This window comes from Lepidochelys olivacea (assembly GCF_965140295.1).
Source record: "Lepidochelys olivacea isolate rLepOli2 genome assembly, chromosome: 7".
NCBI lineage: Eukaryota > Metazoa > Chordata > Testudines > Cheloniidae > Lepidochelys > Lepidochelys olivacea.
Window position 1 is genome coordinate 85,049,757 of NC_140417.1, and position 15,832 is coordinate 85,065,588.

The 15,832-nt window shown below is 45.8% G+C and overlaps 1 protein-coding gene across 3 annotated transcripts in view; it reads right to left on the reverse strand.

Annotated features, from left to right (window-relative positions):
- The window catches only part of PALD1 (phosphatase domain containing paladin 1), a 193,205-nt gene that overhangs the window by 87,088 nt on the left and 90,285 nt on the right, over positions 1-15,832 (reverse strand). For all 3 annotated transcript variants that reach the window (XM_084635426.1, XM_084635428.1, XM_084635427.1), the window contains 4 exons: positions 4,522-4,617; positions 3,641-3,775; positions 3,003-3,119; positions 2,679-2,858 (listed from right to left, as the gene is read on the reverse strand). In XM_084635426.1, the coding sequence (XP_084491552.1) occupies positions 2,679-2,858; positions 3,003-3,119; positions 3,641-3,775; positions 4,522-4,617 (528 nt within the window). The remainder of the gene's footprint in view (positions 1-2,678; positions 2,859-3,002; positions 3,120-3,640; positions 3,776-4,521; positions 4,618-15,832) is intronic.

A 15,832-nucleotide genomic window follows, 5' to 3' on the forward strand; every position in this document is an offset into this window, starting at 1 on the left:
CACAAAACTGTATTTGTCATGAGACTGGTTTCCTTCCTCCTTTCTCTTACTTGCCAACATGAAAAGAGAGAGAGTGGGACGGGTGAGCAGAAAGGCAGAAAGGAAAAAAGAAAAAAAGAAAAGAATCGAGAAAGATGAAAAACCTTTGGTCGGTATCCAGAAATTGAAATTCTCTGTGCCAATTGCACAACACCCTGGGGTGGGTGATAAGCAGCAACCCAGGTAGGTGACCAGCTGGGAACGGGGTGAGAGGAAGAGGGGGACTGATGTGGCTCACAGGTCCATGCCCTGCTGTGAAGCATATGGATGGGATATCTTTAAATGCAGTGTCCAGTACGTCAATGTAAATCTCATTTGCTCATGGTCACTTGCCATCTTCAGCTTGGTATACATTAAGGCTGGTGGTATTTTGACTTATTTATTAGCAAACTGAAAACTTGTTCTTCCCTCCTCCTGCTCCCCCCGCCATGGTACAGCAATTTGAGAGGGGAAAAATAACCACTCCATACAAAATTATATTTTAAATATTGAGTTTATACGTGCACTATGCAGTAACAAAATCAACTCTCTCTTTTTCTTATATTCTTCATTAGAATAATACTGTGATGTATCCTGAGAACATAGCGTGTTACACAGTAATTACTAAATTTGTGTTATATGCAGTGTTGTAGCTGTGTCAGTCCCAGGATATTAGAGAGACAATGTGGATGAGGTAATGTATCTTTTATTGGACCAACTTCTGTTGGAGAGAGAGAGACACACACTTTCGCACTTACACAGAGCTCTTCAAGTCTGGGAAACTGAGACTTTGTTTACACTGACAACAGTTTTAATGACGAAAGTGCCACTCAGGGGTGTGAAAAAACAGCCCCTGAATGACAGAAGTTTTAACGACAAAGACCGCCAGTGTGGACCGTGCTTCATCAGCAGGAGCGGTCTCACGTCGACGCAGCTACCACCCCTCTTTGAGGGTGGTTTTATTTTGTTGCCAGGACATTGTTGTTGTTCTCTCCCGGCAACAAAGAGCAGCTACACTGCACACCTTACACTGGTGCGGCTGCAGTAGCATAGCTACGCCGTTGCAAGGTGCACATTGTAGATATAACCTAACTCACAAGTGTGGCTGCTAAATACAAGATTTGAACAGATTGTTTAGCATAAGTGGTTAACACATATTTCAAGGGACCATTCAAGATGAAGTGGCCCTTTAAGCACCCTTGAAATGTGTTACCTACTTATGCTCAACAATCTGTTCAAATCTTGTATTTAGCAGCGACACTGAGGCCTTGTCTACACTACCAAGTTTTGTCAACAAAACTTTGTCAACACCCAAAAGTCGACAAAACAAAAATCGCCAAAGGGTGTTCACACTTGCTCCCTCTGTCGACAGATCATGTCCAGATTGGGGGCACCATCACTGACAGTGTGAGCAATGCGCTGTGGGTATGTATCCCACAGTGCAGTGCTGTGGGAAGGTGGAGCTGATCGCTGCGCATCTTGGGATTCCCTCAGCCTCCTCAGCTGCTGGGAGCGGCATCGTGAGTAGCTCTGTGAGCTCTCTGTGCTGAGGAATGTCAAAGCAGCCCAGCAGGCTCTCCTCAGCCCCACCCCCATCCCACAACAGCAGTCTGCCTGCCACTGTGTTCCTAGTGCCGGGCAGAACAGGAGCATTCCAATGATTTCCTCTTTGTCCCCCAAAGGGAGCAACACACTCAGCTGTCAGATATTTCCTGGAGCTTTGAAAGGGGAGGGGTGCACGCCTGCAAGGCAGCAGAGATCAAAACGCTGAACAGAACGATCAGGGCAGGCATTGTGAGACACTGGGAGAAGCCAGTTCTGTCGACAAAACAAACTGTGGCGTCTACACTGGCTCTTTGTCCAAAATAAAGGGAGGGGGGAAAAGAAAAAAAATGTCTCTCATAGGGATAGAAGTTTTTTGTCGCAGAAACTGGGCATTTTTCCCAACGAAATCGCATTGTGGTGTGTATGCTCTCACTGTTTTGTCTCCAAAAGGCAATTTCTGGCGACAAAACTTGGTAGTGTAGACAAGGCCTGAGTGAGGGCAGGTCTACACACCCATGCAGCTGTGCCACTGTAGAGATTAAGTAAAGACACTCTTCCGCTGATGGGAGAGCTCCTCCCTTCAACATAGTTAATTCACCTCCCGAGAGGTGGAAGCTATGTCGAGGGGAGAAGCCCTCCTGTCAACATAGCGCTGACTACACCGGGAGATCGTTCATAATAACTACGTCACTCCTGGGCATGGATTTTTCACAACCTTGAGTGATGTAGTTATACCGATATAGATTTGCAGTGTAGACCTGGCCTTAGTTTCCCAGACCTGAAGAAGAGCTCTGTGTAAGCTCCAAAGCTTGTCTCTCTCACCAACAGAGGCTGGTCCAATAAAAGATATCCCCTCACCTGCCTTGGCTTAGAGAATCTGTGGTAGTTACTCAAGTATTACTACCATGTAGTATTTGCTTTGTAACCACAAAGCAGTTACATATATGCCAATGAAAATAAAGCAATACAAGCTGCTTGCGCAAAATGTTACAGGACCAAAATAGCACCAAGACATTTCCTAGTGCCTGCTTCACTGCATTAAGCCCTCTAGTAGCAGTGGAGACTACCACCAAGAACAGGAAAGGCAGAAGGTGAAGAAGGTGCTGAGTGTTCACCTCTAGTTGTTCAGGTGATGTAACAGGCACCGTAATCTGTTGTTCCAGGTTCCCGGGTTCCCGGAGGGTGTAGATTTGTTCATTCCCTTCCAGCACCACTTCTTCACGGAGGTTTATCCATGTGATGTGGGAGTACTTCCTCTTTGCATCAGTTAGGTAGCTTAGCACACTTCCAATGGCCTATGGGAAATGGAAACAAAATGAACCCCCCCCAGAACATACATGTTTCAAACTGACCTGCACTGGGCACAACCCAGAAGGTTTCAGTCCTGCACTCTGGTCACCTCCCCCTGTGCCAGAATCTCCACCACGCTGCATTCTTACCTTGGAGTTGGGTTGTGCCATCCCATACACAGGCATCTTGGGGACCCTCCGGAAGTTAGCTACCCTCATTTCCTTGACGGTGCTGAGCACATCTGGGGAGAAACGCTCATCCACCACCTGCAGCAGAACAAAATCAGAGTAAGCTGGAGCCGCAACTTAGATGAAAGCCACATTTCCACTCTCTTGGTTCAGCTGGCACCTTTGCCATCACAGGTCTTCCCAGACAGACTCTCCCAGCTGGTCACTCCCCAGGTCAGAGTGGCACTGAATGGTAAAACAACCACCTCCACCAAGAGACTCCCACTCCCCTTCAAACGCTGCCCAGGGCACTGCAATGTGCACGTCTGACACAAGGGTCAGGATGGGATCGAAGTCACAGAGTCAGGCTCGAGATTTCAAACACTCCAATGCTGAGGGGCACATAGGGCTCAAGGGCTCCGGTTTGGCCCCATCAGAGTGAATTTTCACTGTAAGCTTATGGAAGCATGGTTGGTTTTTTTTTTCCCCCCCGAAGAGTGTTTGGCTCTGATATACTGTATGTGGCTCTAGAGAGGCTGAAATAAGCCTCACATGCCTACTGTATTACCCGTGCCCTGAAAAGGATGGGATCTGCAAGAAGATTTAAGGAGCTCACTCACTAGCACTCGTGTCCCCTTTGTTATCAGTTCCCCCGTCACTGTGAGCTCTGACAGGTTCATGTTCATCTGCAGCCTGTAAAGCTCTGGGTGCCCACACCTCCATCTGCTGAAGTTGAGGGCAAAGGCCAAGGGGTACTATCAGGGAGAGAGAGACAGAGAGATGCTTTGTTCAGGAACAGACAAATGCAAGCACTGTACTACACATACATCTTGCAGGAACAGCAACCTTACAGGGCAATCCTTACAAGCAGTTCAGAAAAGGGTTGAAAGCTCACTGCTTTTTCAAAAATCCCATTTCAGAGCTTCGCACAACCTGACCCTGATATTCGCCTTCCTATTCCAGTCCAAAGCCTCAGGCTCATAGTGATACCATACTCTCCAGTGGTTTTGTGATGTGGACAAATAAGAGACAAAGTAAAGGTTTTCAAACCAATTTCACTTGAAAATTGCCAAGATTTGATTCCATGCTCCACAGGTGAAAAGCTGATATAAACAGTTCACTGAGTCACCACTTGGTACCTGGGGTTCCTTCCTCGGGGAGACAAAAGGGGACTGTTTTCTCAGGGAACGTCATGTACCATACACACAGTATATAGTGGGAGAGGGGCTTGGGCCTCCATTACCATTACCCCAGCTCCTAACTGGATTTTACTCATAGTAGTCCATTAGAACTATACCTCCAAACATAAAACCAAGAGCATCTGAAGACACCATGAGGAGGGCAAAATCAATGTCTGGAAAGTGGCAGAAGCTGGGCTTTCCAGCATCCAGCCCATCAGCATACATGTTTGTTTCCACCCCCAGTAGAGCTGCTGAAATGAAGTACTGGGGTGAGGGGGCATAGGGGCAGGCTTCACAAGGAGAATGGGGAGAACACTCACCTGTTCATGAAGGTAGTAGTTGAAAGCAATCAAGTAGAAATAGCGCTCAAGGCTCTGCAAAGTCCTTTGAAGGAAATACTCTTTGGTGCTGCTCCCCTGGAATAAACCATAACAATGGCATTTGTGAGAGACTACAGGAGATAGAGCCCATTCAATATGAACTGCAGACTTTAAACATGACCCAAACCCTAAGACCAATGCAGAGTCTGAGTCTATGAAATGTGTCTCTCCATAAGCTGTTTGCCTTCAAGGATGGGAGATCACTTTACGCTTGTTGCTGTTTGTCTAGAAGAGAAAACCCAGTAACATGCAAACACTGGCCCATCTCAGAGACCCTATCTGAGAATGATTAAGACTTACGGCTAAGCATGCAATGTTGGACAGGATACTTGAATAGCATATTGCCTAATGTTCCTGCATAGCTTGGGCTCTGGACACAGCAGGAGCCTTTCCAACTGGATTCGAACTGGTTTGCTATCCTCCATTTAGTCTGGGGTAATGCAATATCCAAATGTTAGCATGTGACTTAAAACTTTGCAAACCAGCTATAAGAAAGAGGGGTTGTGGTGAGCTCAGTCCTGACACCTTCCTGGGCACATGGCTTGCAGCTAACAAGTTCAGACACTGACATCTTCTTGTGGGCATGGGTTGATGAAAAGTGAGTGAGAGACGGCCAAGGCTATGCCATAGGGGTAACAATGTCATACAATATAATGCAAGCATGGTGGCTGTCTAGTGGTGTTTGCTATCATATTTGGTGAGTTTATTTCTGTCATAAATATAAAGGGAAGGGTAAACCCCTTTGAAATCCCTCCTGGCCAGGGGAAAGCTCCTCTCACCTGTAAAGGGTTAAGAAGCTAAAGGTAACCTCGCTGGCACCTGACCAAAATGACCAATGAGGAGACAAGATACTTTCAAAAGCTGGGAGGAGGGAGAGAAACAAAGGGTCGGTGTGTCTGTCTATATTCTGTCTTTGCCGGGGATAGACCAGGAATGGAGTCTTAGAACTTTTAGTAAGTAATCTAGCTAGGTACGTGTTAGATTATGATTTCTTTAAATGGCTGACAAAAGAACTGTACTGAATAGAATAACTATTTCTGTCTGTGTATCTTTTTGGGGGAAACTTAAGGTTTTGCCTAGAGGGGTTCTCTATGTTTTGAATCTACTTGATGATCACTTTAGATAAGCTATTACCAGCAGGAGAGTGGGGTGGGAGGAGGTATTGTTTCATGGTCTCTGTGTATATAATGTCCTCTGCAGTTTCCACGGTATGCATCCGATGAAGTGAGCTGTAGCTCACGAAAGCTCATGCTCAAATAAATTGGTTAGTCTCTAAGGTGCCACAAGTACTCCTTTTCTTTTTGTTTTTAATCTAATTACCCTGTAATTACCATCCTGATTTTACAAGGGGGATTTCTTTATTTCTATTTACTTCTATTTTTATTAAAAGTCTTCTTGTAAGAAAACTGAATACTTTTTCATTGTTCTCAGATCCAAGGGTTTGGGTCTGTGGTCACCTATGCAAATTGGTGAGGCTTTTTATCCAACATTTCCCAGGAAAGGGGGGGTGCAAGTGTTGGGAGGATTGTTCATTGTTCTTAAGATCCAAGGGTCTGGGTCTGTAGTCACCTAGGCAAATTGGTGAGGCTTTTTACCAAATCTTGTCCAAGAAGTGGGGTGCAAGGTTTTGGGAAGTATTTTGGGGGGAAAGACGTGTCCAAACAGCTCTTCCCCAGGAACCAGTATTAGTTTGGTGGTGGTAGCGGCCAATCCAAGGACAAAGGGTGGAATATTTTGTACCTTGGGGAAGTTTTGACCTAAGCTGGTAAAGATAAGCTTAGGAGGTTTTTCATGCAGGTCCCCACATCTGTACCCTAGAGTTCAGAGTGGGGGAGGAACCTTGACATGGTGGCAGAGTGGTGGGATTAACCTGAAATCATTCTGAGATCCAGTTGAGATTTTTTGAACTAGAAATACAGATTTTAAAAAAGGAAAAAAAATTTTTCCTTTGGAAAGGAAGTCCACAAAGCAGCTGAAAGTGAAAGCAGCTTGTTTTTCTCTGCTTTGTGGCCAAGCAGAGACAAAAGGGGATTATCTTTGTGAATTGCAGGTTTTCTTTGCCTGGAGGCAGGGTACTTAACTCCTGCAGGGAAATTCACAGTCTTCCAACCCAGAGTTTTTTTTCCCCTAAAAGTAAATGGGGGGGGGGGTGTTCTACCCATTTGCCTGGAGACAAAAGTGGCAGGGGTTTTTTTTTAGGATTTTGATTATTTACAAGGAGCACAAGTTTAAAAAGTAATTTTTTTTTTCCTTTGGGCTGCTGGTAAGCAGATTTCCAAGTAGTTGTAGGTTTTTTGCTTTGATTTGGGCCCAGAGCAGAGACAAGGGAATTGTCTTTTTCTGTAGGCTGACAATCACTATCAGAGAATAGGTATTCTATTCCAGCACAGCAAAATTTTACAGCCAAGTTTTGTTTGTTTATTTCTAAACCTCGGGTGTAAAGTTAGTTAAAAACAGAGAGGTTAGAATGACAAAATCCACGGCTCGACTACAGCTGGAATTAGCCAAATTTCAGGCTGAGGAAAGACAAAGGGAACATGAAAGACAGATAGAACTCATGCGGCTGAAGGAGGAGGAGAACGAACAAGAAAGGGAGGCAGCGAGAGAGGCAACGAAAGAGGCAGAACACCACCAAGCGGCTGCTCACAGGAGAGCTATGGAAGCAAGGGACAAAGAACTGGAGGAGAAGGAAAGGAGAGGAAGTATGTGGAGGAGATAGAGAAGATAAAGGCTCAGCAGAATATCCCAACAAACCCTAGCAATCCTTCTCCAAGTACCACTTCCCATCCCAGAAAGTTCCCCACCTACAAGGCAGGCGATGATACTGAGGCCTTCCTAGAAAACTTCAAAAGGGCCTGCCTTGGGTACAACATCTCTACTGACCAATACATGGTAGAGCTGAGGCCGCAGCTCAGTGGACCCTTAGCTGAGGTGGCAGCTGAAATGCCTAAAGAACACATGAACAAGTATGAACTGTTTAAATCCAAGGCGAGAATCAGAATGGGGATAACACCCGAGCAGTCTCGTCGGAGGTTCAGAGCCCTAAGGTGGAAACCAGACGTGTCATTTACCCGACATGCCTACCACATTGTGAAACATTGGGATGCCTGGATATCAGGAGCAAGTGTTGAATCTCCAGTAAATTTGCCCTTCATAATGCAAATGGAACAATTCTTAGAGGGTGTTCCTGAGGAAATAGAAAGATACATCCTAGATGGGAAACCCAAAACTGTAATCGAGGCAGGAGAAATTGGAGCCAGATGGGTGGAGGTGGCAGAGAAGAAGAAAACTGGTCGCAGTTGGAGCGGAGACCAGAAGGGACAACCCCAGACCACACCCTATTACTGGGGGCCGCCCAAGGCCCCACCTACCTCCCAAAGAACCCTCCAGACCCCTTATCGTCCCACCACCCCATTCTCCAGCAACCCACCTCGCCCCAGTGACCCGTCAGCTGGACGATGTTTTAAATGTAACGAGCTGGGGCATGTAAAGGCCAACTGCCCCAAGAACCCCAACAGATTACAGTTCATTGCACTGGAATCACACCAGAGGTCCGCAGGCCCAGATACCTCCCAGATACCCTTGGAGCGGAGGGAAACTGTGAGTGTGGGCGGGAAGAAAGTCACCGCGTGGAGGGACACCGGAGCACAAGTGTCAGCTATCCATGCTTCCTTAGTGGACCCCAATTTAATCAACCCAGAGATCCAAGTGACGATTCAACCCTTCAAGTCCAACTCTTTCAATTTGCCTACAGCCAAGTTGCCTGTCCAGTACAAGGGCTGGTCAGGAACGTGGACTTTTGCAGTCTATGATGATTATCCCATCCCCATGCTGTTGGGGGAAGACTTGGCCAATCATGTGAAGCAGGCCAAGAGGGTGGGAACTGTCACCCGCAGCCAGGCTAAACAAGCCGTGAGGCCTAGCTCTGTTCCGGAAACTTCTATCAGGACCCGGTCAGAGGTGATGGACCCGGACCCCAGGCCAATGTCTGCAACAGCAGTAGTGGATCCAGTCCCAGAGATCCAGACGGAACCAGTCCCTGAACCGGAACCAGCCAAACAACCAACACCAGACCCAGTGTCAGCACTGAATCCTGTACTTGCAACCTCAACACCAGAGGGCCCCACCGAACCTGAACTGGCAGCAGCCGATAACCCTACACAAAAGGCTCAGCCGGAGCCTGAATCCCAACATAGTGCACCAGCAGAGAGCGGTTCACAGTCAACAGAAACAGCTCCATCCCCTATATCGCTTCCAGAGGGACCCAGCCTAGGTCCTCAATCCCATGAGGAACTGATGTCTCCAACATCAAGGGAACAGTTCCAGACCAAACAGGAAGCAGATGAAAGCCTCCAGAGAGCTTGGACGGCGGCACGCAGCAACCCACCGCCTCTCAGCTCTTCTAATCGATCCAGGTTTGTTGTAGAAAGAGGACTTTTATACAAGGAAACTCTTTCTGGGGGACACCAGGAAGACTGGCATCCTCAGAGCAGTTGGTAGTTCCAACTAAATACCGGGCCAAGCTCTTGAGCTTAGCCCATGATCACCCTAGTGGCCATGCTGGGGTGAACAGGACCAAAGACCGTTTGGGGGGGTCATTCCACTGGGAGGGAATGGGCAAGGATGTTTCTACCTATGTCCGGTCTTGTGAGGTGTGCCAAAGAGTGGGAAAACCCCAAGACCAGGTCAAAGCCCCTCTCCAGCCACTCCCCATCATTGAAGTGCCATTTCACCGAGTAGCTGTGGATATTCTGGGTCCTTTTCCGAAAAAGACACCCAGAGGAAAGCAGTACATACTGACTTTCATGGATTTTGCCACCCGATGGCCGGAAGCAGTAGCTCTAAGCAACACCAGGGCTAAAAGTGTGTGCCAGGCACTAGCAGACATTTTTGCCAGGGTAGGTTGGCCCTCCAACATCCTCACAGATGCAGGGACTAATTTCCTGGCAGAAACTATGGAAAACCTTTGGGAAGCTCATGGGGTAAATCACTTGGTTGCCACTCCTTACCACCATCAAACAAATGGCATGGTGGAGAAGTTTAATGGAACTTTGGGGGCCATGATACGTAAATTCGTAAATGAGCACTCCAATGATTGGGACCTAGTGTTGCAGCAGTTGCTCTTTGCCTAAAGAGCTGTATCACACCCCAGTTTAGGGTTTTCCCCATTTGAACTTGTATATGGCCATGAGGTTAAGGGGGCATTGCAGTTGGTGAAGCAGCAATGGGAGGGATTTACACCTTCTCCAGGAACTAACATTCTGGACTTTGTAACCAACCTACAAAACACCCTCCGAACCTCTTTAGCCCTTGCTAAAGAAAACTTACAGGATTCTCAAAAAGAGCAAAAAGCCTGGTATGATAAACATGCCAGAGAGCGTTCCTTCAAAGTAGGGGACCAGGTCATGGTCTTAAAGGCACTCTAGGCCCATAAAATGGAAGCATTGTGGGAAGGGCCATTCACGGTCCAGGAGTGCCTGGGAGCTGTTAATTATCTCATAGCATTCCCCACCTCCAACCGAAAGCCTAAGGTGTACCATATTAATTCTCTAAAGCCCTTTTATTCCAGAGAATTAAAGGTTTGTCAGTTTACAGCCCACGGAGGAGACAACGCTGAGTGGCCTGAAGGTGTTTACTATGAAGGGAAATGTGCTGGTGGTGTGGAAGAGGTGAACCTCTCCATGACCCTTGGGCGTATGCAGTGACAGCAGATCCAGGAGCTGTGCACTAGCTACGCGCCAACGTTCTCAGCCACCCCAGGACTGACTGAACGGGCATACCACTCCATTGACACAGGTAATGCTCACCCAATTAGGGTCCAACCTTACCGGGTGTCTCCTCAAGCTAAAACTGCTATAGAACGGGAGATCCAGGATATGTTACAGATGGGTGTAATCCGCCCCTCTGAAAGTGCATGGGCATCTCCAGTGGTTCTAGTTCCCAAACCAGATGGGGAAATACGTTTTTGCGTGGACTACCGTAAGCTAAATGCTGTAACTCGCCCAGACAACTATCCAATGCCACGCACAGATGAACTATTAGAGAAACTGGGATGGGCCCAGTTCATCTCTACCTTGGACTTAACCAAGGGGTACTGGCAGGTACCGCTAGATGAATCTGCCAAGGAAAGGTCAGCCTTCACCACACATCTCGGGCTGTATGAATTTAATGTACTCCCTTTCGGGCTGCAAAATGCACCCGCCACCTTCCAAAGACTTGTAGATGGTCTCCTAGCAGAATTAGGAGAATATGCAGTCACCTACTTTGACAATGTGGCCATATTTTCGGATTCCTGGGCAGACCACCTGGAACATCTACAAAAAGTCCTTGAGCGCATAAGGGAGGCAGGACTAACTGTTAAGGCTAAGAAGTGTCAAATAGGCCTAAACAGAGTGACTTACCTTGGACACCAGGTGGGTCAAGGAACTATCAGCCCCCTACAGGCCAAAGTGGATGCCATCCAAAAGTGGCCTGTCCCAAAGTCAAAGAAACAGGTTCAATCCTTCTTAGGCTTGGCCAGTTATTACAGACGATTTGTACCGCACTACAGCCAAATCGCCGCCCCACTGACAGACCTAACCAAAAAGAAACAGCCAAATGCTGTTCAGTGGACCGAAAAGTGTCAGAAGGCCTTTAACATGCTTAAAGCAACACTCATGTCTGACCCTGTACTAAGGGCCCCAGGCTTTGACAAACCGTTCCTAGTAACCACAGATGCGTCCGAGCGTGGTGTGGGAGCAGTTTTAATGCAGAAAGGACCTGATCAAGAATTCCACCCTGTAGTGTTTCTCAGCAAAAAACTGTCTGAGAGGGAAAGCAACTGGTCAGTCACTGAAAAAGAATGTTACGCCATTGTCTACGCTCTGGAAAAGCTACGCCCATATGTTTGGGCCGGCGTTTCCACCTGCAAACCGACCATGCTGCACTGAAGTGGCTTCACACCGTCAAAGAAACTAACAAAAAACTTCTTCGGTGGAGTTTAGCTCTCCAAGATTTTGATTTCGACATCCAACACATCTCAGGAGCTTCTAACAAAGTGGCTGATGCACTCTCCAGTGAAAGTTTCCCAGAATCAACTGGTTAAAATCGTCCTTGAGATGTAGAAAATATTGTTAGTCTTTATGTACTTGGTAGTATATTTAGAGATGCATGTGTCTTATTAATTCTGTTTTTCCTAGAGCTCCAGGAAGAAATCCCAGCCAGTGTTTCACCCTAGCTGAGATTTGGGGGGCGTGTCATAAATATAAAGGGAAGGATAAACCCCTTTGAAATCCCTCCTGGCCAGGGGAAAGCTCCTCTCACCTGTAAAGGGTTAAGAAGCTAAAGGTAACCTCGCTGGCACCTGACCAAAATGACCAATGAGGAGACAAGATACTTTCAAAAGCTGGAAGGAGGGAGAGAAACAAAGGGTCGGTGTGTCTGTCTATATTCTGTCTTTGCCGGGGATAGACCAGGAATGGAGTCTTAGAACTTTTAGTAAGTAATCTAGCTAGGTACGTGTTAGATTATGATTTCTTTAAATGGCTGACAAAAGAACTGTGCTGAATAGAATAACTATTTCTGTCTGTGTATCTTTTTGGGGGAAACTTAAGGTTTTGCCTAGAGGGGTTCTCTATGTTTTGAATCTAATTACCCTGTAAGGTATCTACCATCCTGATTTTACAGGGGGGATTTCTTTATTTCTATTTACTTCTATTTTTATTAAAAGTCTTCTTGTAAGAAAACTGAATGCTTTTTCATTGTTCTCAGATCCAAGGGTTTGGGTCTGTGGTCACCTATGCAAATTGGTGAGGCTTTTTATCCAACATTTCCCAGGAAAGGGGGGGTGCAAGTGTTGGGAGGATTGTTCATTGTTCTTAAGATCCAAGGATCTGGGTCTGTAGTCACCTAGGCAAATTGGTGAGGCTTTTTACCAAACCTTGTCCAGGAAGTGGGGTGCAAGGTTTTGGGAAGTATTTTGGGGGGAAAGACGTATCCAAACAGCTCTTCCCCAGTAACCAGTATTAGTTTGGCGGTGGTAGGGCCAATCCAAGGACAAAGGGTGGAATATTTTGTACCTTGGGGAAGTTTTGACCTAAGCTGGTAAAGATAAGCTTAGGAGGTTTTTCATGCAGGTCCCCACATCTGTACCCTAGAGTTCAGAGTGGGGGAGGAACCTTGACAATTTCCAATTTGTTTTATTTAATGCTTCTCTCTTCTGTTTGATAATTTGCCAATAATATCTGCTTTCTTTGAAGTTGACTAGAATTGCATGTATAGACTTAAGCTGAAGACAAACACTGTTGTGGTGCCTAAAAGACAAACAGTCTGAATTTTGCTATCATCAAAGGCTAAAATCAAGAGTTGGGGGGAAACAGCATGAGCACCCATGTTAGCCAAACAACTTGAAGGCCATGTTATGGCAATGTTAAGATAAGATGCCTTCTCAAAGCACTTGAAGGTCATGTTTCTTCACACACACACACACACACACACACACACACACACCCCAGGATCAACCAGAAGGACACAAATATTTCATCACTAAGCAGTTAGATTGCAAATCCAGACCCAGGATTTTATGGAAAATGTTTTAACATTTAGCTGTGTATATATATAAAGAGATTTCCCTGTAATACTAGGGGAGGGAAGGAGGATTTGGTAAGTGTTACTTGGAAATCTCTAACATTATGTAATTGACTCATGAATATTTACTTATGATCCATGAGATAAATCCAGCCCTCCGTCATTTATCAAGAGACTGAGAAGCGTGCTTACTCTGGAAACTCAAAACAAAGTCTGTAATGGTGGGAATACGCCAGGTTTTCATTGATGTTAATATCAGTATTCGTGCTATTTTTCCCCAGGTATTTATTTTGTTTAATTTTCTTTACCACATTTTTACCTCTGAGATGAATCTCCTAACACACACACCACAAAAAGTTTTTGTTTTCTCTTAGTTTTTTTTATATTACACACAATACCTAGATCCAGCCTGAGGTGACTAGTTTAGCAAAATTCAAAGTAGCTGAGAACTGGATTTCTCAGGGGATTGGTAGCAAAGTGTACAGAGATTACTTCTAGGTCACCAGGTCAAAGCCAGACCAGGTTTGTAATGTTAGAACCTTGTTGCCATCTAATGGATGTTTTAATCTATTTCTTTGTTCACAGGTGTCCAGATCACAAAAGCCAACACTTCATTTGACACACGTTAACACCCATTCTAGCAGTCTCAGCAGAGATGTGAAGGAGTAAATGAACAACCCTCTCAATCCGTAGAAATGACCTCTCTTGGTCAAGAGTTGAGGCACATTGTCAGCGAGGTTTATGGAAGTATGTTCTGCTGCTGACTGTGCCATACTTATTTTCTGTGCACGAAGGATTTCAGACTTCATTTCTGTGGAGTTAGCACCTTTCAGAAGCTCCAACTTTTTTGGGGTGAGAGAGAGATTTCCTCTGTGTGCCAAAAAGCCCCAAGAAAATGATCAGGCATATGACATCCATTCAGTGAGACCCCATTTCAGCAAAGCCCTTAAGCATATGCTGAAACACCATTGACTGTAATGGAGATATATTGTTTTTCACCAGCTGAGGATCTGGTCCTACATCTACGTATACAAATATCTCCTCCCACCCATCTCTCACTCTCTCTGGTTTCTTTCCTTCCCTCCCTCCCCTTCTGCCCCCAAATGCAGTTCATGTCCAATAAGCAAATTTTCCTGGAGACTTTCCATTGTTTAAAAGTGTTATTGCTACATTTGAACTTCAATTAAACACTCCTCTTGTTTAATTTACAGTAATCCCTGAAGGTTTATTTCCCATTGTCAGTAACGATATATACCAGCCATCTCCCACCACAGCAAATCACTGCAGTGGGGGCTTGGTATGGGTCTCAGGTAGCTTTAGCTTTTACAAAACAAAAACTGTATCCCCCACATGGGTAAAAAAACCCATCCTCTTGCCCATGTCAAAGACCAAACTAGGAAGAGGAGTTCTCCTTCAAATGCCACCAACCCAAAGAATGGTAAATGGGAGCATTTCAGATTCCAGCTTTCAGTTTCTGAGTTCCAAAGCCCACCTGTCAGCAGGATGTGTCAGCTTTTTCTCTTTAAAACAGCAGAAGAAGAAAGCACTTGATATATAGCTACGGCCAAACTTTCATAAAGTGATATCTACATTGTGCCTGAAACTTAGAAGAACACTCCTGCAACTGTACATGCAAATAGGCATCTATATGCAAAAGAACCTATCTGTGAAGATCCAGTGGGACATATTTTGTGCAGACAGTTCTGGTGCATTTTTCTGAACACTTAGCCCTAATTGGAGGCCCCTTGTCTGGTATAAAAGATCACCTTTGGATCAGCCTGGCTGAGAGACCTCATCAGCAAAGCTGAACACTTGAGGCACCAACTCCCAATGCATGTCTCTTGCTGCCTGGCTAAAAGAGGCTGGGAGAACTTCAGAGGCAGCACATTCAGCCCTTTGGTATGGAGACATACCACATGGCTCAACACTGACTGTGGAAGGTCATGAAGGAGTGATACTGACAGACTTCAAAGGGGGGTCCTATCCTGTCACCCCTTGCTGGAAGAATGGTTGCAAGGACACGAAGCCTTAAGGCTGGGGATATAAAGTGGATGAAAAAGTCAAGCAACCCTCTGGACTCAGAGGGAGATTTCTAACTCTCTGCCCTGAAGCTTAAACATGAATGAAAGATGATCCTCACCTTGCTGTTCTCTCATATTCAGCACTGTGAAGCATCTCCACTGGTTAGCCAAGAACACATGCCAAGAATTACCAGAGAATGCCCACTGAGATAGTGTGTTACTCATGTGCTGTACAACTCCTCTTTGGGCAGTGAAATATTCCAAACTCTCCTAAAAACAAGGGCAGGGGAGTGGGGAGGAGGAAACCGGTATTTCATGAATTTCTGAAAAGACTCACAAAAGTGCCATCAAACACTTTTATTGCTGAATCATAGAAATATGGGACTGGAAGAGACCTCAAGAGGTCAGCTAGTCCATCTCCCCATGCTGAGACAGGATCCTTACACCAACCCCAACAGGTGTTTGCCTAACCTGTTCCTTAAAAATCTCCAATGATGGGGATTCCACTGCCTCCCTTGGAAGTCTATTCCAGAGCTTAACTATAGTTAGAAAGTTTTCTAAAATCTACCCTCAATCTTCCTTGCTGAAGATTAAGGCCATTACTTCTTGTCCTACCTCCAGTGGACAGGAAGAACAGTTGATCACCCTCCTCTTTATAACAGCCC